At 36.3% G+C, this 21,670-nt stretch overlaps 1 protein-coding gene across 5 annotated transcripts in view; it reads right to left on the bottom strand.

The window, feature by feature from the left end:
* The window catches only part of Lgr5 (leucine rich repeat containing G protein-coupled receptor 5), a 130,284-nt gene that overhangs the window by 27,617 nt on the left and 80,997 nt on the right, over window positions 1–21,670 (bottom strand). For 4 of the 5 annotated variants that reach the window (XM_020178981.2, XM_074083921.1, XM_020178982.2 and 1 more), the window contains exons 3-4: window positions 21,308–21,379; window positions 14,831–14,902 (exon numbers count right to left, since the gene is read on the bottom strand). In XM_020178981.2, coding sequence (XP_020034570.1) covers window positions 14,831–14,902; window positions 21,308–21,379 — 144 coding nt within the window. The remainder of the gene's footprint in view (window positions 1–14,830; window positions 14,903–21,307; window positions 21,380–21,670) is intronic. The other variant, XM_074083922.1, reaches the window with a different exon arrangement.

The raw sequence follows: 21,670 nt of genomic DNA, 5'->3' as shown, positions 1-21,670 counted from the left end.
GTTCTCCACCATAACCTATTGAATGCCTCTGCAGCCCCGAACTGTGTGGAACACACTAAATAAACATAGTAATCTCCTAGTTTGTTCCTTAAGCTCTGGGAAAAGATTATTTCAGTATTTGAAAAGAACCAAGTAATTTGAAAAGGCTGTTATTTTTTCCTCGGGAAAAGGAAAGGCAGCCCCTCCCTTTCTCTTAATACAGTGCTGAAGAGCCTAAAAACTTGCTTATCTGTGGGCAGATTTGCCTTGGGCAGATGTTTGTTTTCCTGATATTTTAAAGGAATAATAAAATTAGCAGTTTCCAAGCTTTTGCTTCCTCTTCCCACATTCCACTTTTTTTTGTCTTTTAAGTGGGGAAATACATCTAAAAATAGGTCTGGTTAATGAGCTGTAGCAGCTTCTGAGCCAGCAGAGGGAGTATAATACATTTATTTTACCTGAATACAAAATAAACAGGGGCTATAATTAAAATACCTTAAATTTTCTCATGGAAGTGACAAAACTCAACAGTCTGATATTTTCTGTAAGGAGCAGGAACAATACAACTACCATCACTTGCTTCCACTATGCTTCCAACAGCTCTCAATTTTTTTGACACTCTGTTTTTAAGACTTACACACTTGTTTGCATTTTGAAGCAAAGATTTAAAAAAGAAAAAAAATACATGGACTACATATTAAGCAGTTCATGTATTAGGAAGAATTAGAAAATCGGGAGGATTTTGAAAAATGTTTTTGGAAACATTTAAGACTAAACAGATGCAGGAAGCACACCAGGATCACAAAATAATCTCCTGCAAACCAAATTTAAACAGTTTAGAAATAGAGAGAGGGCTCTGTGGTAGTGAGCTAATCTCTCTGGAAAGCTGCTCCCTCACTTTTGGTCACATAGGTCATTCTGGTCATCTTCTGGTTCCTACTTCTAGTAACTGAATGGGAACAAGTGTGGGCCCTGAGCCAAGTTTTGGTAATAATTGAGATAAGGTCACTTGAAACAAATTTTAGGAGTTGGGTGTTATAGCCCATACACACTTAAATTTCCAGTAGACCAACCTCTTTGTAAGTAGCAGAAACACATCTTCCAACATTGCAAGTTTCAGTCAGTTAACTGAAAAGGCTTAGGAAAACTCAACACCTCTTCTCCTTTCCTCCAGCAACAGAGTGCTCTGCTCTTGTTTAAGTAGGGTACAATCTCAACAGGGATGAGAAGGGAATTGTTTTGTTTGACTAGAATTAAAGCACATATGTAAGCTCTCCTTAACTATTGCCTAACTATTCCTATCACACGGTAGCCTCTAAGGTTTAGTTGACATATTGTATGATTACGGCCAGTTGCTTTCATAGAAAGTACAAGTGGCTCCTAGAAGTCTTGAAAATGCAAACCTTACAGTTCCATGCAATGTTGGGGCACATGACTAGAAAAGGCTATTTCAACGAGTACTCATGGCCTTGTCTTCTTTGATATTTTAAGTTGTTACCAATGTGAAGTGGCCCTGGTGTCAGTTCCCTATGTTAATAAGTCTACTTCTCAGGAAGTGAGAAACATTTTAGACATCCTTTATGAATCACTTTTTCCCCTCAGAAAAAAGGATAAAATCTGGCCTCTATACTATTATCTCATATAAATCTGCTATCTGAAATGAATAAGTCAGAGCAATTATTCAGAGTGCTAACTCTAAATATTGATATACCCAGAGCTTGTATTCCATAGCACAGACTTCAGGTGTTCTGAGTGCAGGTATTAAAATGTCTCTCTTCCAAACAGTTTCTTCATTTGTGAAACTCCCAATAGACAAGAGAGGAAGAGGGGTAATGTGGTCAAAATGTGTTATATGAAAATGTGTGAATGAAAATGAACAAAAAGTACGTATGAAATATCACAATGAAGCCCATTACTTTGTATAATTAATATATGCTAATAAGACAAGAAACTTAATAAGTGACATTTCTAGAATCAATATCAACCTGATCTCTGTGGCTCCAACCTAATTCAGAGAATGGCATATTATTCATACTCAAAGGAATTATCTGTATTAATCTTTCCTTTCCAGTTTTATTAAAGTATAATTAACAAATAAAAATTGTATATATTTACAGCATACATGTGATGTTTTGCTATATGTGTACATTGTAAAATGATTAAATCAAGCTAATTAACATATCCATTACCTCCCATACTATTTCTTTTGTGGTGAGAACATTTAGTATGTAATCTCTTAACAATTTTTAAGTGTACAACACGTTATTAATTATAGTCATCATGATGTACAATAGATCTCTCATGTTCTGTAAGTGAGACTTTGTATCTTTTAACTAGCATCTCCCATTCTCCTCAGCGACCCTTCAGTCCCTGGCCACTACCATTCTACTCTCTTCTTCAATATCTGACTTAATCTTAACAGAATATCCCAAGGCTAAACCAGTGTATGGAATTAATTATCCAGTCACTTATACAGGTGGCTCTAACAGAACAAGGTTAAGACTGCAGACAAAGCAGGCGGCAGGGCACAAGTTGTGCCTGTTCAGTGAGTAAACAAAGGCATCATAGTGTACCAATCTGGTCTTTTCAGGCAGCTGGGCATTCTCTATTCATATGCTTATATAGAAGATGCAATATATAAGAAAGGAAGTGTAAGACAAACACCACTCTACAGTACAAGAAAAGACATACGAATAAAATATGCTGCAATGCATTCTTATTGTTAGGAGTCACAGAATAACTGCATTACATAGTTCCACTTTTTAAGCACTTCATTGTGCATGTCACAAAGAACATGTGTTTGGGACAGCTCAATGCCTGCAAATTAGTGCAGAGATTGGGAGCTGAAGTCCCAGGCTCAAATCACTATGATAGCTGTGGGACCATGGTCAAGTCAACAGATCTTAACTTTAATATCTGTAGAATGGGGATAACTTCTCTGTCTTTACATGGTTTCTTTATGATCAAAAGAAATACTACACTAGAACTTTGTAAGTAAAGAGCACCTTACAGTTTTAACTTATTATTATCTGACTCTGGTTAAAAATTTTATTTTGTCTTTTGACCACTCAACTGTTAAGAAAAAAAGAAGTAGACTCAAATTTTGCTCAGGCAAAAAGTTGGTTAAAATGACTGCTAGATTGTCAGTGAATTAAATTCTGAAAAATATAGGCTGTTTTTAATTTGTCATAATAGAAATAGTTAATTGCCAGGCACCTGCTGCAATTATACTTAATAGAAGTCACCCTTATTTTTCACCTTTTAGTATTATTGTTACATATGTGTATACACATATATATGTATATATATATATATATATATATATATATATATATATATATATAGAAAGAGAGAGAAATAGAGGGTAAAGGGTTTTGTTTCTGATATATTAAGAATATAATATCTTCATTCAGAAGGCAAAGGAAAAGTAATGACATGTTATCACATATCATTACATATGGCACACTTTTAGAGAAAGTTCTAGCAATGACTTGGCATTTATATATTCATCAAAGTGTGATGAGACAACACAGAGCTTGCATGCAGTTAGGTATAATCAAATAAAACACTTGAAAAACAGTGGCTTAACCTTCAGTTCAATTATGACCCCAAAATACAATCTGAAAAGTGATCACTATATGAGAAGTGGCACTCATTTTATGCCCCTTATATTACTTACTGTTTTTTGTGAAATCATAAATAAAACAAATTTTACCTTACTTCATATGTTATCTACAGACACCTGTACAATGGGCATATGGTAAACTAGAATGCACACTGAATTACAAGAATTAGAAAAAATTAAGATTCTGCTACTTTATTAATTCTGAGACTTTATGTCCCTAAAGGTCAGCTTTCACATCTATAAAGCAGAAGCTCAACATTTAAAATACATGTTAAAATGTTTGAAAACAAGAATCCGTTCTACTATCTGCAGATTTAGGGCATGGTAGCGTTTGCATTTTTTTTACCCTTTGAAGGTATTTTTTTTGGTACTGGACTTTCAACTCAGGGCCTCATACTTGCTAGGAAGGCGCTCTACCACTTGAGCCACTCTACTCACCTTGTAAAGGTTTATTTAATTCTGTCTATAGTTCCTTAACCATTGTAATTTCATATCTCTCTACAGGAAATTGCTAGTTTTGGGTCATATGGACTAGCAGAACTGCTGATTCTCTACTCACCAAACTTCCTTTAGTATGGATGTTCGGTAGCTATGCTGCATGCATAGAAGGATTGGGAGTCTGAAGCCAGCCTAGACTGAGATGCTGTCTCAAACCCCACTGCCCTCCAAAAACATCTCCCTGGAGTGGGAATATCATTCTGCCTCCTGACGACACACCCTCAGAATAGATGTGTTGTAGAAAGTTCTTTCTGATAGTGTGTAGGAAGGACTAGTGGGAAAGTAAATGACTGAAGCAATCGTAGTCATTAGGGCAAGAAAGATGAATTCCTGGAACAGATGGGGAAATAGGAAAGGAAAGGCCGAATTTGAGGGATGTTAAATAAATAAGTAGGCTTGATAGGAGTTGATGACTTACCATGTGTGTCTAGAGAGGAAGGCAAGGGAGTTATGGTGATTCAGCATTATGGCCTGGACTACTAGTTAGATGGAGACCATACAAGAACAGTGATGAGTATTGCTCGGTCTTATGCAAAATAAAAAATAAAGCAGAGCTGCAAGAATGCATAGGACAATTCTGTGTCCTATGTAGCAAACAGCTACAAGATAACCAGCAAAAATTTAATCTTTTATGTACAGGCAATGTCAAAAGAAGTTCATTTTCCTTCTTTTTAAAGTTTTTCCCTTAATATTTTTATGCATAAAGGATTAACTGTTCAAAGTTGTTCTTTTAATGGAAACATTTTGCCAATCTGCTTCATACTCCTGAAAGGAATTTTCGATTTACAAATGACATTATTGTAGGGATTAGAGACTCTGTGAGATCACTCTTGCTATTGTTACTCCAGAAAATGGTCCTTTATGTGTCTTGTATATGACACTTTGCCAATGTATCAAATAAACTTATATCTTTGTTTGAGAATGTCTTTGATGAGCCATTAACTACAAGGAAGAAAGCGTTAGTCAAAAGATAAGCCATTGATCTTGGCTAATTCCATACTGAGATGACTGTAATAATGTCAATTATTAACATGGGTGACTGGGAGAAAAAAAAGGGAAAAGTGTGAAGAATGTTGCAGCTGCATTATATAGCTTGTGGGGATTTTTATAATAAGCAGAATTATGAAGCATGGTATTTTCATGGCTGACTTTGCTCTTTTATATTTAGATGAGCATTTTTCCTTCATAAGCTTTACAAAATGACCAGTTCTTTCATATAGTACATACAGTTTTATACTTTATGAGACCATTTTGAAAAAGTCATGAAGAGTTGGAGGACCACAGTGAGTTGGTTCATTTATAAAACTTGAGAAATGAATACAGTCTCAACTATTTTTTCCTTTTTCTAGTTCCAAATCTATTTTATAACACAGTTCAACAAAGAGCATAAATTCTTTGTTATGATAAAATTTCACTGTTTTGAAATTTATTGAACTAGAATCAATGGATCACAAGATCATTATAATAGTACCATCAGGATAGAATTTTATTTGCTTGAGCACTCAGATTGAATCAATATTGATTTAAATGAATTCTTAATAATATCAGGGTTACTTTTGTTGTGGTGGTTATTGTTTTTAAATTATTTATGGTGTGACCACAATATGGGATTTTACCTACTAATGAATTTCCTATGAGGATGGGAAATTTCCTATATATTAAGAAGATAATTAAAAATAAGAATTCATATTCATAAAGACCATGATTACCTAGATGGGAAATTTCTGCTTCTTTCTTTTCTCCATCCAATTTGCTAGTAAACCTAATGTAGCCTCCAGGAAGAAAATTATTGTTTTAGATCTAACTCCGAAAAGATAGTGATTCTTTTTGGAGAGAGATATTCCACAGGTTCACTGAAATACAATAAATTCAGAGACTCATCACCTGTCTTGACTAGTAGCTAGGTGGAAAGTACCTGAAGGAACCAAACTTTCATCTCTTTGCTATCACTGAAGACTGCAATTGGAGACTACGGTATATGTATACTTTTTGCAGTACTGATGAGTGAATCAGGGCCTCCCCCATGCTGGATGAGTGCTCCACAATGAGCTACATCCCTAGCCCAAATGAAAATATATTTCAAGGCAGATTATATTAGATGCCTCAGCTTCTTAGAGGTCACCACTGCTGTGAATTTTGTAATAGGAGGTCATCTACAGCCAATGTCACATAAGCAGTAGCTTTTTCAGTTTTGTTTTTCTCTATAGAAAACAAAAGCCTTGTTTTTGTTAAGGACACCATCAGTTTCCCAGATACCACCAGGGTTTGAATCTAGGGGTCATTTTTGAATCTTCCATTGCTGTCTAGCCAATCATTCATCAAGTCCCCTCCACTTATCTTCATCTCTGAGACTCTCCATTTGGACTGTCTGGTTAAGTTTCTTATCTCTTCACACCTGTATTACCACAACAGCCTCTGAGCTGGTCTTTTTGCCTTTGATCTCTTATCTCTTCAATTAATCCCATAGGCTGCTGCCAGATTTATCTCCCTAACATTGCACCCTGTGTCATTCTGTGTTTGAAATCTGCAGTTCTTCCATATTATCTTTCCTTTTAAATTCATACTTCCCATTCAAGGCTCTTTAACCACCTTATCTGGCCAAACTTTTCCCTTATTTCTCTGCCTCAGTCAAGTTTCTTTTCTAGCTCTTTCCCACAGTAATTCTGAGCTTTGTGTTCAGGAGCATCCCCATGCCTGTCCAAATCTCATTGACATTTCAGACCCTTACTCTTGAAGGGGGATGTCCTCAGCTAAGACAATAAGAAAACTAATTCCAGTAGATGAATCAACTTCAGTATCCTTGTAGGAACCACAGGGTTCAACTCTCTATCCGGGAAAAGAATGTTGGGAAAAGCCAGGGCACACAGATTAGAACTGGAGCCAGGGAGATGAGCAAATGCAGATTATGGTCAAATTGGGGAAGATTAACTGATCCTGCGTGGCTGTCTAGAGCACCCCTTAGAGTTTAGGACTTTAGTTCAGTTCATAAGTACTGCCCGAGGGCTATTTTTGTTCTAGCTTCTGAACCTAGAGCTTGGGATCTTGCAGTAAACCAGGCAGACATGGTCTCAACCATTGTGGAGCACATTTTAAAAAAGGGTAATCAGATTAATTATTATGATGAGGTGTTAGAAGTGTTAGAGAAATACATGTTTTTTTTTTTGATACAGGGTTTTGCCCTGGCTGGCCTGGAACTCTCAATCTTTCTTCTTCCACCTCTAGAGTGCTGGGATTGCAGGAGGTATGCTATTACTACCAGTATTTCTTATTCCAATGATTGGCTTCATTAAGCACATGGTTGTATAAACCAGAAACTAGAAGTTATGCTTGACTCTTCCACATCCAACTCTTTAAAAAAACACTGGAAATTTCATTTGCTAAATACTTCTCAAATCTGTCTCCCTCTTTCCACCTCTACTGTCCCCTCCACCTGACAAAATTTCTCCTTTCTTTCCTAGATTACTTCAACCACACACATAAACATACCCGCTCCTGCTTAACACCTTCCCACTTTGCAATAAGCACTGGAATCCTTGACATGCCCCAAGTGGCTTTCACAGGATCTGGTATCCACATGTCTTACGAGGCCTTTCTGGCCCTTCTCTCCATCTCAGGCCCTCTTGCTCAGCCACTGATCTGCTCTCTGTTTCTCAGTATAACAGCCTCCTGCCTCCACACTACAAGGTGTTGCATATGTAATTAACTCTCTCTGGAATGTTCTTTTCTCTTGTCTTTATCTAGTCTACCCTTACCTTTGCAAAGGGGACAAAATGCCATTAATTTTTCACCTGTAGTTTTCTCATTTGGAAAGAAAGTAGAGGCAATTTCTAGCTCACAAGCACTAAGGGATCAGACAACCAAATGCATAGAGAAACACTAATGATGGCTGACTGACCCATATTTTAGTATTGCTCTCTTCCCTTCTTCAACTTAATTTCTGTCCAGCAGCATTACAACTTTCCTTTCTTTGTGAACCTTCACAATTGCATGTTTTGAGGTACTGTGTGTTTCTGTCAAGCCTTCCCTTCCTTTCACCAGTCTCCACAGGTCATTCACTGAGGGAGGCAAAAGGATGAGGTGGTAAATAGGCAGGTTTTGCAGTCCAACAGACCAGAGTTCTTACCCCAAACTTGCCTCTAGTCTGACTCCATTACAAGCCATCTGACCTTGGGAAGGTCAATTAACTTCTGAGCTTTTTGCTTCCTCATCATTAAGAAAGGGATAATCCCAGGCACTACTTCATAAGGATGCTGGGAAGATGAAGTGAGGGTGAGATGAAAGGGCTTAACAAATACTAGCTCTTTCATGATCATGGGTGTTTGACAATTCTGAATACTGGTTTTGTGTCTTTATTATTCCTGTTTTTTACTGCTTTCCTTTTGGGTCTCTTTTCACCTCAGATGTCATCTATCCTGAATTCTTTGTTCAACTCACACTGTGTCTATCCATAGTGGTCATCCCTTTAGCTTCTCCAACAAGTCCAATCTGCTTTCCAAGGTTAAACCTTCATTTTACATCACAAGATGTTTAAAAATTTATTTCCCATTTCATAATACTCATGTTTTCTTTCTGATAGGACTGCCATGAATGTGATTTACCACAGAAGACTCCTTCATGCATGTTCCCATTCATAAACTATTCCATTTTTCCCCATATATGAATATGAGGACCATGTTCTGTTCCATTTTTAGTTGTTCTTCTTGTAAATATTGTGTAGAAAGGACTGCCTCTGAAAACAATCCCCCCCTTCCCTTTCTTCCTCCTCTTTTTTTTTTTTTTGCAGTTCTGGTGCTTGAACTCAGGGTATCAAGTTTTCTACTAGGCAAGTTTGAGCCTCTACCAGTTGAGCCACACCTCCAGCCCTTTTTGTTTTTAATGCTTCTCAGTTAGGGTCTTGTGTTTTTGCCCAGGCCACTCTTGGACTGCAATCTTCCTACCTTTGCCTCTGTAGGAACTGGGATTATAAATGTGTACTACCACACCTGACTTATTTTTGAGTCTTGCTGACTTTTTGCCCAGACTGATCTTGAACCAGGATCCTCTTGTCTCTACCTCCCAAGCAGATGGGTCCCTTTCAAGTTTAAATTGAGGGGAGTAGGGTGAAACTTTTCTTCCTCTAAGAATTCACTGGGTGCTTATTTGCATATAGTTCCATGAAATGAACCCTTAATAGTACACTGACAATTTCCTTGACTTCTAGAACTTCTAAGTCCACCTCTATCCCAAACGTGCTGTACCTAATATGCTGACATTTTTGAAAAAACAAACAAACTAATACCACGGCATGTTTTTATTGTATAGGCTTGTGACTTCTCTTTCTGGAGACTGTTTTAGTACAAGGAATAATGTTACCAATACTTAAGCCATTTTTTTTTTAGCTCCTTTGATCCTTTAATCTTATCCTCGTGATTATCTCATCTTCTTTTTTTTTTGTCTGCTTACACTTCCTTGTCTTTTGTTACTTTCTTCCCATTCTATATCCTGGGTCTGGATATCAATAGGAGAGTACTGCTGCTGGTCCTAGGCTTGCCTTACTTCTGCTCAGTACTGTGTCCCACCTCTTCCTCCTCACCTATTTATCGTGCTTGCTCTCTTTTTTTGATGACTATAAGCAAAAATCTACTTTGAAGAATCTGGTTGAAATTATTGACATTTCACAGGGTCCACAGGTGATTTACGTAACTCTGAAGATGATATCACAAGATGTATGGACAGGTCATGCTTCAGGGATGAATTATACATTCAACTGGGGTTTTAACTACTGTTTTATCTCCCGTAGATGAGTATTAGCTAGCTGGAGCACAGAGACAATAGTAAACATATGTTTAATTTTCTTTTCATTTTACATTTACTAACTCATTATCTTTGTGATTGTGCATATTCTATAATTAGTTTCATAGTGCTTATTTGGGATGAAAACCAATAAATATTAAATAACACTTTGGTTAATTCAATAAACATGAATATGTAATTCTCTTTGGCTATTTTGAACTTCATGTGTGACAGTGAGATACTTGAAATTCTTTAATGACCATCACAAATGAGGCAGTGATTTTTCATAGATTGATTTTTATAACTATTAATACAAAGGTGAGAGGACATGAGAGAGTTAAGTTTTGAGTTTCCATCAAATCACTGTAATCTGACTCTAGTCCTCAAATGTCTACAATGCCAAAAGCTTCTTGGTGAAATACAACTCACTGTGAATTCTGATTACATTTCTATTCCCTTCCAAAAAACAGAAAGGAAATTAGGTTACATTTGATTACATTACAAAAATCCATTTGGTGTCTGGGCAGTCACTGCCATGTCAGAAGCCAAATGCAAATATTGTACAGGGGCAGACTCTGGGCTGCTGGACTCTGGCACATTGGCCTGTGCCCTTCCTTTTTAGCTGAGCAATTTGTACAAGAACAAATGTACAAGAAAGTTACAAGAACACAAATGTACCTACATGTTTTCATTATGAAAAATTTTTTGTTTATGTGGAACAAATGGAAAATTAGATCCCTTGAAACTTGAGCACAATTTGTCTCTTCCTCACAGCAATGTAACCATTTGCAATATATCAAGTTTCTTAAACTTCATTCAATGAAGCCAAGTCTACATGGGTGAAGCAAAGAATGCAAATGATCAATTTCAGTAGTGTTCCACCATTTTTGCTTTGTAGACTACTTGGTTAGTGCAATAGAACACTGAAAATTTGTAATTTCTCAAGTGTATTTTCCGTACAAATCACCTGGGGTTTTGTTAAAATGATCTTGATCTTATTAAGTAAGACTGAGTTGATGCCCAAGGTTCAGCATAGCTTAGGCGGTGCTAATGTTGCCGGTCCATGGACCACATTTGAATAGCAGGGTAATATAGCATGTGGCCTCTTAACTTTATCTGATCTAGGTTGTCAGTAGAAGTCATAGGCAGATGTGAGCTGTTCTCAATTAAACACAAATAAGGCAATGCCTGACTTTTATATTCTAAGTACATTATCAACTCATATTGGAATACAAAATATGGATTTTGTTATGATTTCAGGCTTGAAATTCATTCAACTATTCAGTAGAATAGTTTGCAGACCATCTGAGGGAAGGTTGCAGGACCCTTGATTTCCTAACCTTTAAGAAACACTCAACTAAATAATAAAGTCTGTTGGAAAATATCCTCAGAAGTTTTATTTTAATTGTTTAGGGCACAGCCTAGGTTTTAAGACTCTCCAGATGATTCTTAGCAGCCAACATTGAGAAGCCTCACTGGGGAAGTTACATGGCCAGACATGCAGAGGGTCAATGAACACAAAGGCCCTCTCTGATGGGGAATGTATCTCAGAAAATAAATGTATAATACAAAGAAAATAATAAAGCGTGAGAAAATAGGGAATTCAAGAGAGTGGAAAAAAGAGGAACTGTGTATAAAAGGGCTAAGTGACAACCTAAGAATTGACTCTCATCCACCAAGAGAGACTGAAGGGTGACTGACCTCCAAAGGTGACTAAAGGGAGACTTCACAGGTATTGGCAGCATGGGGGATACTGAGTCTCACCCCTGTCATTAGTCTTACTGATAGGGGAGCAGCAAAACGCTAAATATTTTGTGTTCTGGGCTAGTGGCCTGGAACACAAATAGACTGGATAAGGAATATATGTCTTCAATGATCATTAAAGTCAAAGCTAATGTTTTTATTTTGGAACTACTTAAAGGAATCAGAAATACAATTAAATGCTCTAAGCCCAGAATAAGGTAAAACTTTAAAGGGCTTGCTATCTTCCAAAGCTCCAAACTGGTTTGGTGTGTGCCCAGGGGAGGGAACACCTTCAGTTTCTACAATATAGACTACAGAGATGGTGGTGCAGCCTATGTTTGCAATGCTTTTTGACAAATCTTAAATTATTTTTATCAAAGCAGCACAAAAAAATGTCAGTGAGAAAAGTTGGCACACCTCCCACTGGTTGTGCTCTGGGCAAAGGGGCTCCTGACAAACGTTACATAACCTAGCTGAGACAATGCAGTGTGAACTGGCGGGGATGACAATCTGCCCGGATGCTTCATGATGAATGTGGTAAGTGTCATCCTAGAAAATTAACGCTTGACCTTTTCAGAGGGAACATGTCTTAATATATTTATAAGGTTACAAAACATAACTCTTTTTGTAAACCAGAAACCAAGAGACACCTGATGAACAGTAAATATCTAGACAGTAAGAAACTAAATCTGAACACCTTTATCAGTCAGGCACCACCCAGTTTAAGTGAACAAAAGATTCATGGTTTCTCTTTTTCAAAGAGTTCACTTCTTTGTGAAAGTTTTGTGATCTTCTTTCAGCCGATAGGGGATTTTGGTTACAAACTCTTATCCTTCTATCTACTGCTTGCCTCGCAGCTGTTTAAAGTTCCTATTGGGCACTGTCATTATCTCAATTTCAATTTAGCCACCAGATCCCCTTGCCCTTATAGAGAACCCAATTGGAGGCTGTTTTGTTTCTCAGCTGCTGCTTCTTTCCTTCAGGTAAAGGCTTGTGCGACAAAAGAGGAGCAATAGTGTCATGTCATTAAGGAGCTCCTGGAAATGGGACAGGCCCATCCCATGCCACAAAGAGGCCCTTGTGGACTTATTTATCTATAGGCTGCTGAAAACCTAGGAAGTCACTTTGTTTGGCTGGAATAATTAAAACGCTCAAAATGATCTCAAGCACAGATTTTCTTTCATTAAAAAAAAAAGATCAAAGGATAAAAGTATCATCTCCAAATCTCATGTTACTCAGGTGATATCACCTCAGTAAGTAAAAGGGATAAGCAAACTACATGTAATTATCAACCAATGGATATCTTACAAAGATTTTTCAGCTACTGTCTGCAATATCCATTTAATTTCCTCGTCATTCAAGAACAGAAAGCAGTATTTGCTTGACAGATGAGGACTTCCGGTATAAATAAAATTAGAGTATACATGTACACAGATGTTTTCAGAAATCATGCAATATATTGTAAAGGCTTGTGCATTCTGATGAGAGGAAGAGTTACTGACAAAATAATTGTGCACAGACTTGCCAAGTAATCATTGAAAACAATTGCTTACAACCCGAGTTTCAAAACTTCTAGCTGGTAAGAATGTTCTTTTTGTGAGGAATAATTTATTTTTATTTGTTCAGTGCTTTAAACTCAGTATGTGGGGGATAAAAGGGAAACTCCTATAGATTCAGAGTAGGGACACCAACAGCACTGTAGGGTGTATTTATGTGTTTTTGCATGTTTGGGTGCCATGGTGGTAGTGATGGTGGTGTGTGTGTGAATCTAAGGTACGTGGATATTGTGACCAGGTATGTCTGTGTAATGATGGGAAGTGCTTTGCACACCTGTTCAGTAGTAGCATTTTTTTTTTTTTTTAGTATATACAGATAGGTCTTAGTTCCCTGTTGTATATGCAGAGCTTAAAAAATTCAATCTTGCCAGGTACTGGTGGCTCACACCTGAAATACCAGCTACTCAGGAGGCAGAGATCAGAAGGGTTGAGGTTTGAGGCTAGCCTGGGCAAAAAAAGAATGAGATGCTATCTCAAAAATACCCAACAGAACAAATGGACTGGTGGAGTGGCTCTAGTGATAGAGTGCCTACCTAACAAATGTAAAGCCTTGAGTTTTACTGCAAAAATAAATAAATAAAAATGTAATTAATTTAATTTAATTTAATTCTGTGCTTATTTGACTCAGCAAAATTTGATTCAAAGTTTCTTAGACAATTTAAAGTCTGAACAAATCGAATACACCAAGATATCTAGGTTGTGCCATCCAATTTTCTAGGTAAAAGAAAATGTTGCCTATGATTTGAATTCACAAACAAAAATATTAAGGAAATGTAGGACAAGATCCTGGAAGTAGACATTTTGTTGTTGCCCTTAATGCAGAGAAACTAAAGCAGATACCTTAAAGCAACTGAGGCCAATAGGAAAAGGGGACCAGGAACTAGAGAAAAGGTTAGATCAAAAACAATTAACCTAGAAGGTAACACCCATGCACAGGAAATCAATGTGAGTCAATGCCCTGTATAGCTATCCTTATCTCAACCAGCAAAACCCCTTGTTCCTTCCTATTATTGCTTATACTCTCTCTACAACAAAATTAGAGATAAGGGCAAAATAGTTTCTGCGGGGTATTGAGGGGGGGAGCGGGAGGGGGTGGAGTGGGTGGTAAGGGAGGGGGTGGGGGCAGGGGGGAGAAATGAACCAAGCCTTGTATGCACATATGAATAATAAAAGAAAAATGAAAAAAAAAAAAAAGACATCAACACATACGTGAGGCCTTTTTTTTTTTTTTTTCTGTAGTGGGGCTTGAACTCAAGTCCTATACCTTGAGCCACTCCACCAGCCCTTTTGTTGTGATGGTTTTTTTTGAGATTGGATCTTGTGAACTATGTGCGGGAGCTGGCTTCAAACTGCGATTCTCCTGATCTCAGCCTCCTGAGTAGCTAGGATTCCAGTGTGAACCACTGGTGCCCGGCCTACATGAGGCCTTTGACTGCAGGTGTTGTAATTAAATCCCTTCCTGAAACCCCAAACTCTAGCACTGGGCCCCCTCATGCACAGTATTTAATGAGAACATCAAGTATTGTCTCTCGAATGGACTCTCACTCACACTAGGTATGACCATCACTAACAGACTAAGTAAGATGGCTACCTGGACATTTCAGTGTTCCTTCCCTAATAGATCTTGATCATGTTGTGTGATCACTACTATACTTACAGGGACTGTAGGCTTCTCAAGTTCTGTAGAGCGTCGGTGGGCACCTGTCTTAGCTGATTATTCTGCAGCATACTGTATGTTAAAACAAATGAAGAAAGATGTTAAAGAAAATTAACAATTACCAGTAACTGACCACAACATAACAGTGCCAGGCACTGTTCCTCGTATCAGCAAAAGAGCAGAGCAACAGGCAAAGTCATGGCTCTTGGGAAGCTTAAGTTTCCATGCTTAAAAATAAGGTCAGATAGTTAAAAATAATGAAGATATAGCAGATGACAAGCAAAAGTCCTAGGAATAAGAAGCAAAACGGAGCTTTGGGGTAGATGGTAATGAGGTGAGATTTTCATTTTAAAGGTGGTTCAGGGAAAGTCTGGAGAGGTGCTATTTGTTTGAATAGAGGCCAAAATGGAGTCAGGAGAAAATCTTGTGACCATCTGAGAAGAGTTACTGAGGAAGGAAAGAAAAAGCGCAAAGGGCCTGAGGTCATGGCTTGCTTGTCTTATTAAAGGAGCAGCAGAGGATCCAGCTTGACTGAGGAAGAATGAGTGGGGGGCAACGGATTGGGAGAGAGAACCTGAGACTTCTCTTATTGGGCTTGCAGATTATGATAAGGTTCTATTTTAAGTGTGACCAGAAACCCCTGATGAAGGGTTTTAGTAGGGAAATAATGTGATTTATCTAACATTTTTAAAAGATCACTATAGTGTTTGTATAGGTACAATGCTACTAAAGATTTTCTCCTTTCTTGTACATGGCTGTGTTTTGATATAAACTGAATTCTTTTTGTGAAGTATTTCTTCCTTTGTGCTCCTAGGTTGAACAGCTTTTTTCAGAATGTGGAGTATAAAATGGAAACACCTGGCAACAATGAAATAAAAATATATCATTGCTAGTGAGGAAATAGCATGGAAAAATATTCCCATTAGTTTCTTTATATTTTGCTACCTTTTTCATAAATGTTTATGGCACAATAATCTTGCAGCATGTATTTTTATTTAGTATTTCATGGTCCATGCAAGCCTGAGGCAGAAGACTATTTCAGGAAAGCAGAAATTAAAACAAAACAAAACAAAACAAAAAAACAGCTCAACTTGTTAGGTTACAAACTTAGACTTGGACTTCAGAAACAATGTGCCTGCTCTCTCACCTCCACCAATGAAGTTTATTTTCATTTAAGCAACTGGGGGAGATTCAATTCCAGGTATGTCTAGCTCTAAAGGTTTGTGTATTTCCCACTGCACTAGGCAGCATTCTCTTGAGGAGTACTTGCTGGATGCGCAAATTTAGGTACTCTACTGCATGGTATGGTTAAGTGCATAAATTCTCAAATCCAACCACCTCTGCCCTACCTCTAGCTGGATGGCCTCAGGGAAATCACCTGATCTCTCCATGCCTCAGTGCCCAGCAGTAAGACCCACCTCTCAAGGCTTACTGTCATGGTTCAAGGAGTGAAAATACCTGGCATAATACCTGCTATGCGGACAGTGGTCAATAAATGCTGGGTCTACTTAGATACCTTCATAAAACCATTATCAAAACTAATGACATTGTGGGATTGTACTGAATGTGACATTTTAATTGAGTCAGAGAAGAAAGAAACTCTACAACAGTGGTTCTCAAACTTTTGGGTTTGTCAGGATCTGCTTTAGGGTTTGTCAGGATTGTTAAAATAGATTGCTGGGCCCCATTCCTAAAGTTTCTGGTCAACAGGTCTGTGTAGAGGTCAGAGAATGTGAATGTCTAACAAATTCTCATTTAATGTTGATATTGTCGAGCCAACACTATATATATATTTATAAGTATTATCCATGCTTTGCTAACTACTTCTAGTAGCATATTTTCACCTGAACTTGAGGCGGTATTGGGCTTAGAGATAAAGCATAAGTTTTGAGTCTTGTCGAGCAAGCCCATTTAAATTCCTTGACTCTGGTGTTCCGTCTGTATAATGAAAATATTATTTGATTGAAAAGGTGTTTAAGGACTAAATTATACTTTCATGTACACAAATACATGCCAATATAATACATGCCCATAAAACATGAAAAATGGTTGGAGATTATAAAATTTATACTTTTCTCACCATGCCTGAGATTCTGTTCTCTAAGGAACAAAATTATCATTTGTATTCTAGTAGATCTACTTAATTAATTTCACTATATTAAACTTGGATTCAACTAAAACTTTATAAGAATCTTAAATATGTTGGTTCCTTATGAATAAAGTTGTTTTTAGCAGTTAGTGAGAAGTGCAACTTGAATTTTGTATTTTGCATAATTTAACTGAATATTAAAAGTTTAGCTTTCTATGTTACTTTACATGTTTCCAAGAAGTTTCAATTCACTATCTAATTTTAGGCTCAAAAATATTTTCCAAGTCACTCATTAATTTTATGATAAATTTAAATGATGATATGATGTAGATAATGGATTTAACTAATGTCTAAACTTTTAGGTACTATATTATTGGTACAAAGTATGTATTCAATTATTCTGTTTTTTCTAACTTAATGATGACACTCATAAAATGTGGTTTTTCTAAAATATCTTGAAAATTGGAGCAAAAGACAAGAGGTATTTAGATAGCTTTCCTTCACAGAATAGTTGCATACTTTCTCGGTTGCTTTATATAACTGCCTTCCGAAAATAGCAATGTAAGTGAGATTTAATATGGGAAAAATTTAAAGCTACCCCTAAGCTACCTCCCAGTGATTTAATTTTTCAACTATTGCTACCAATAAAAATTCAAAATAAAAACTTAAGAAAGTCAATTAAGACTTGATCTTTCCCTATATAAAGAACTTTTGATTACTTTCAAGTGACAAAGCAAAGATATAAAGTTATCTCATTATATCCTTGTGAGTCTCCAGTGAGTTAATTAGAAAACTCTGTTTTTGTTTAAGATAGTTCAGTGGGAGACAAAACAATTAAAGGGTTTATAGTGCCACAGAGTGCGGTTAAAACAGAAAGAACTCACATGGCTACTGATTTCTTTTGCAAATACTCCTTACTGAATATGTGGAATATAAGCATATAACTTCATATGGGTAAGAAATGAATATAAAACATTAGAGACACAAGATGACTGCATATTTTCTTTCTTATCAGTGTTAAAATATTCACCATTTTATGCAGCATCCTCAGATTCCTTTAACTGTACTTTTTTTTTTTTCCAAAAGGACTCAATAAGAACAGACATAGTGAAGCAGAGGGAGAGGAAACAACAACTTACTGAAAAGGGTAACAATTGGCCCAATTCTTAGGTATCCCTTCTGCTTTTTGTCCTATGTGTAGATATCATATAACTATAAAGCCTGTATTCTAGGTCTACATTGTAGGTCTAGGGGGAATTCTGGCTACTTGTGAGTCCTCTATGGTTAGTTTTACCTTTCCATATGACTTTGTGTGTGTGTATGTGTGTGTGTCTGAGTGGCAGGAAGATGAGCTACTCCTTGACTGAATGGCTTGCACAAGAAAATGAACCTTTGTTGAAGATAGCCTCATTAGATTTGCAGTATAGGAACAACAGCTTTTTTTTTTTACTACCAATATTTACAGGGACAGTAATCTTAAATATTAGTGATTTTTTCAGAGCTCACAGTAATAAGATTTCAGATATAAAACAGCCCTCACCAACAACAGCTATGGCCATCTTCATTCTCCATCTTAATGTACTTTATTATCGTTCTCCTCTTCTACCAGACAGTCTCCTTACCCACAGTATACAGGTCAGGGCCCCAATGAACATTACTTTTATATTATCTTTCTCACCATGTTATAATATAATTAGTTATTTCTTTTTTCCCAAGCCACTTTTGAACTTTATAAAACAATTGAGAGAGTTTCCCTGAGGGCATGGACAAGTTTACACTGTCCAGAATTTTACCTACAGTGCTGTGATTCTTAGTCGTATTAGATAGAATGATCCCTTTAATAACAAATATTTTATAATACCTTTTCTACTATACTTAAATGAAATTCATAAAAGTATAGCCTATCTATACACATCCTTTCAAGGAACACATCAATATAACGTACTGTCCTAATTGCATTTCAGAGGAGAAATTCAGAAAAAGTAACCTGTAGTAAAATGGTTTATTTATCACTATATACGTGGTGCTCACATGTGATATAGGAGACTTTTTTATGGATGAGTCAGCTGCTTGTTTCTACTTTTAATGCATAAGGTTCTAAAATAATGTGATTAGAAGCCAAGAATAGGGACAGGAGAATAGAGGTCTAGATGGAAACAGGAATAAAAAACTAATTAAGATACGTAATAACTAGTTAAGATATGTATATGGTGAGGCCTTCTGGTGAGGGCCTTGGAAGATAGCATCCCTATGGCAGGAGTGGATGCAAGAATAATGCATGATAAGATAAGAAGCAAGAGAGATTCAGGTGACATGCTTTCTCCTTTTATAACAATTTAAGGTCTTGGGAACTAACCATGGTCCTAGTGATCACTATGCTAATCTCTTCTCAGAATGGCACTTCCAAAACCTAGCAGCCTTCTACTAGGCCCCATCTCTTAAGGGTTCCACCACTTCAGTACTACCACACTAAGATCAAGCTTCTAGCACATGAAGCTATGGGTTCATATCCAAACCACAGCACCTATGATTTTCATTTCCCAATCAGATTAAGCCATGCTTTCTGGAGTGTTCAGGCAAAATGCACCAGAGGAAGCAGCAAACTTACATAGAGCATTATGGTAGAAACCCACATCAGAATGAAAGCACACCTTTTTGTTTATCATGCAATAGATATTACATAAATAAATATATAAGATTGGTTCAATACCATACAAAATTAAGAGAATAGTGACAAGTTTAGAGGTCCTTTGTTTTCTCTGTATCATGAGTCTGAATCATTCATACTACAAATATTTATTGAGTGTATGCTATGAGTCAGTTCTAGGAGCTAAGATATACTACTGACCAAAGCAGATAATATCTTTAATTTCATAGATCTTTAATGTATCATGGGAAATATCCTATAGAAATATGGTGCAAATTAGAAATATATGATGGTATAACTAGCTACTCAAACATAAGAGTTAATTCAAACATAAGAATTCAAGGATTGAAAATTATATTTCTAAGTAATTATATTGGTTTCTTTGTAATTCATATATATTCATATTATATAATAGTATTTCAATAAAATTATAACTGCTGCAGATATACACATATACACATACTAGCTTATAAATCCCAATTAGTATACATTTTGTTAAGTCAATTAAAATAATTTAATACAGTATAATTTAACTTATAAGCATCCAAAATACTTTGTGGTACATAGCTTGACATAGAACAAAAAAGGTCTCTTTAGTTGTCTTTACCTTCATTTGGTTTTCATGATATATTTTGAGTGGTTCCAAGTATTTTGCTGGGTTTGTGGAGCTGTACACACATTAGACCTAGTGCTACAATTCAGAATTTCACCACATAATGAATTGGCATTAGGGTTTGCCAATATGACACCTTAAACTATTTCTGCTTACTAGAAAAAATGACCCAAATAAGAGAAGGAAAACCAAGTCCAATTATCTAAGCAGACCAAATAACAGTTCTTTTATTGAATTTAACTTTAAAAATTATTAAATTTAATTAAACTGCCCTTTCAATTTATATATCTCTCAGGCCACTGAAATACAGTTTTCATTAAGCAGAAACAGAAAAAAAATGCTTTTTTAGAGCTAATACCTTTTACCTCAAAGAAAGGAAATAAAATCAGTGTGTTTTTTTCTGAGTTAAAATTTTCCTAGAATGACTTTCAACTTGCATTACATATTTTTTTGACTTTTAGGTGTTCCTGCACAGAACAAAGTGAAAGAAAATTAAGCAATGAGTACTGGAAGAAGGAGGTGTTCAATAACACGGAATTTTCTGATAAATAAATTGGGAAGTTGGACATTAAATAATAGGAAAACACATTTGTAATTCTCAATGAATTAACATTTCTTAATTAAACAACTCTTTGGTACACTAGACTATGCACTGGGCTTTCCCACATCTATTCTCTGGTAGAACACAAACTTGGTATTTTTTAGTGGGTTTTTATGCAGTGCATTGTAAGGAAAGAAACTTCAAGAACTGGTTTGAAGCTGTGATCTCATGTCCACTTCATAGTGATTTATTCACTTAGTGATCCAAATAATTTGAGACACGCTTCCCAACTTCATAACACAAAGGGAGAAAGAAGTACTCTTTTACAAGTTTGAGGTGATAGGTGGTTATTTATAGGCAATTAATTTTAAATATTAAAGTTAGAAAAGGAGAGATGAATTTTTTCATACATAAATTTAGCCAAGTGTAATACAGTTCTTAGAGTCTTTCTTGTAGGTAGACTTGAATTTAAATAAATTATCTGAGGGATCCAAATACTTTATTAGAGGGACTCAAGACTGACAAGTTAACTAGCAGCGATTTGACAATAAACCAGAAATATGCCCCAAAACACTCTGTTTACTTACAGAACTTTAAGACTGCAAAGGCCAGTGAATGCTCCCTTGGGAATGTATCTCAAAGCGTTTCCAGCAAGACGCCTGTGGGTTTCGGTGGATGAGGGGTAGAGAAGAAGATAGAGGGAAAGAAATAGGTCTTTAAGTTGTTAAAAAAATGCAGTACAACTATGTTCAAACCACAAATGCTAAAACAACTGTAAAGAACCTTGCTTTCCTATGTTTTGTGAAAACTTTCTATAAATTTCTGAGCAAAATATTTTCAGGAGGATTGCCTGAGCAAAAATGTAATAAATTATTTTATAGTATATCACCTAATAGGTTATACTACATGGCTACGTATGTATGTATATATACCTACATATTCCTATCTGT

The sequence above is a fragment of the Castor canadensis genome, chromosome 8 (genome assembly GCF_047511655.1).
Source record: "Castor canadensis chromosome 8, mCasCan1.hap1v2, whole genome shotgun sequence".
NCBI lineage: Eukaryota > Metazoa > Chordata > Mammalia > Rodentia > Castoridae > Castor > Castor canadensis.
The sequence above is the reverse complement of the archived record's forward strand: the minus strand, read 5'-3'. Positions and strand labels throughout refer to the sequence as shown.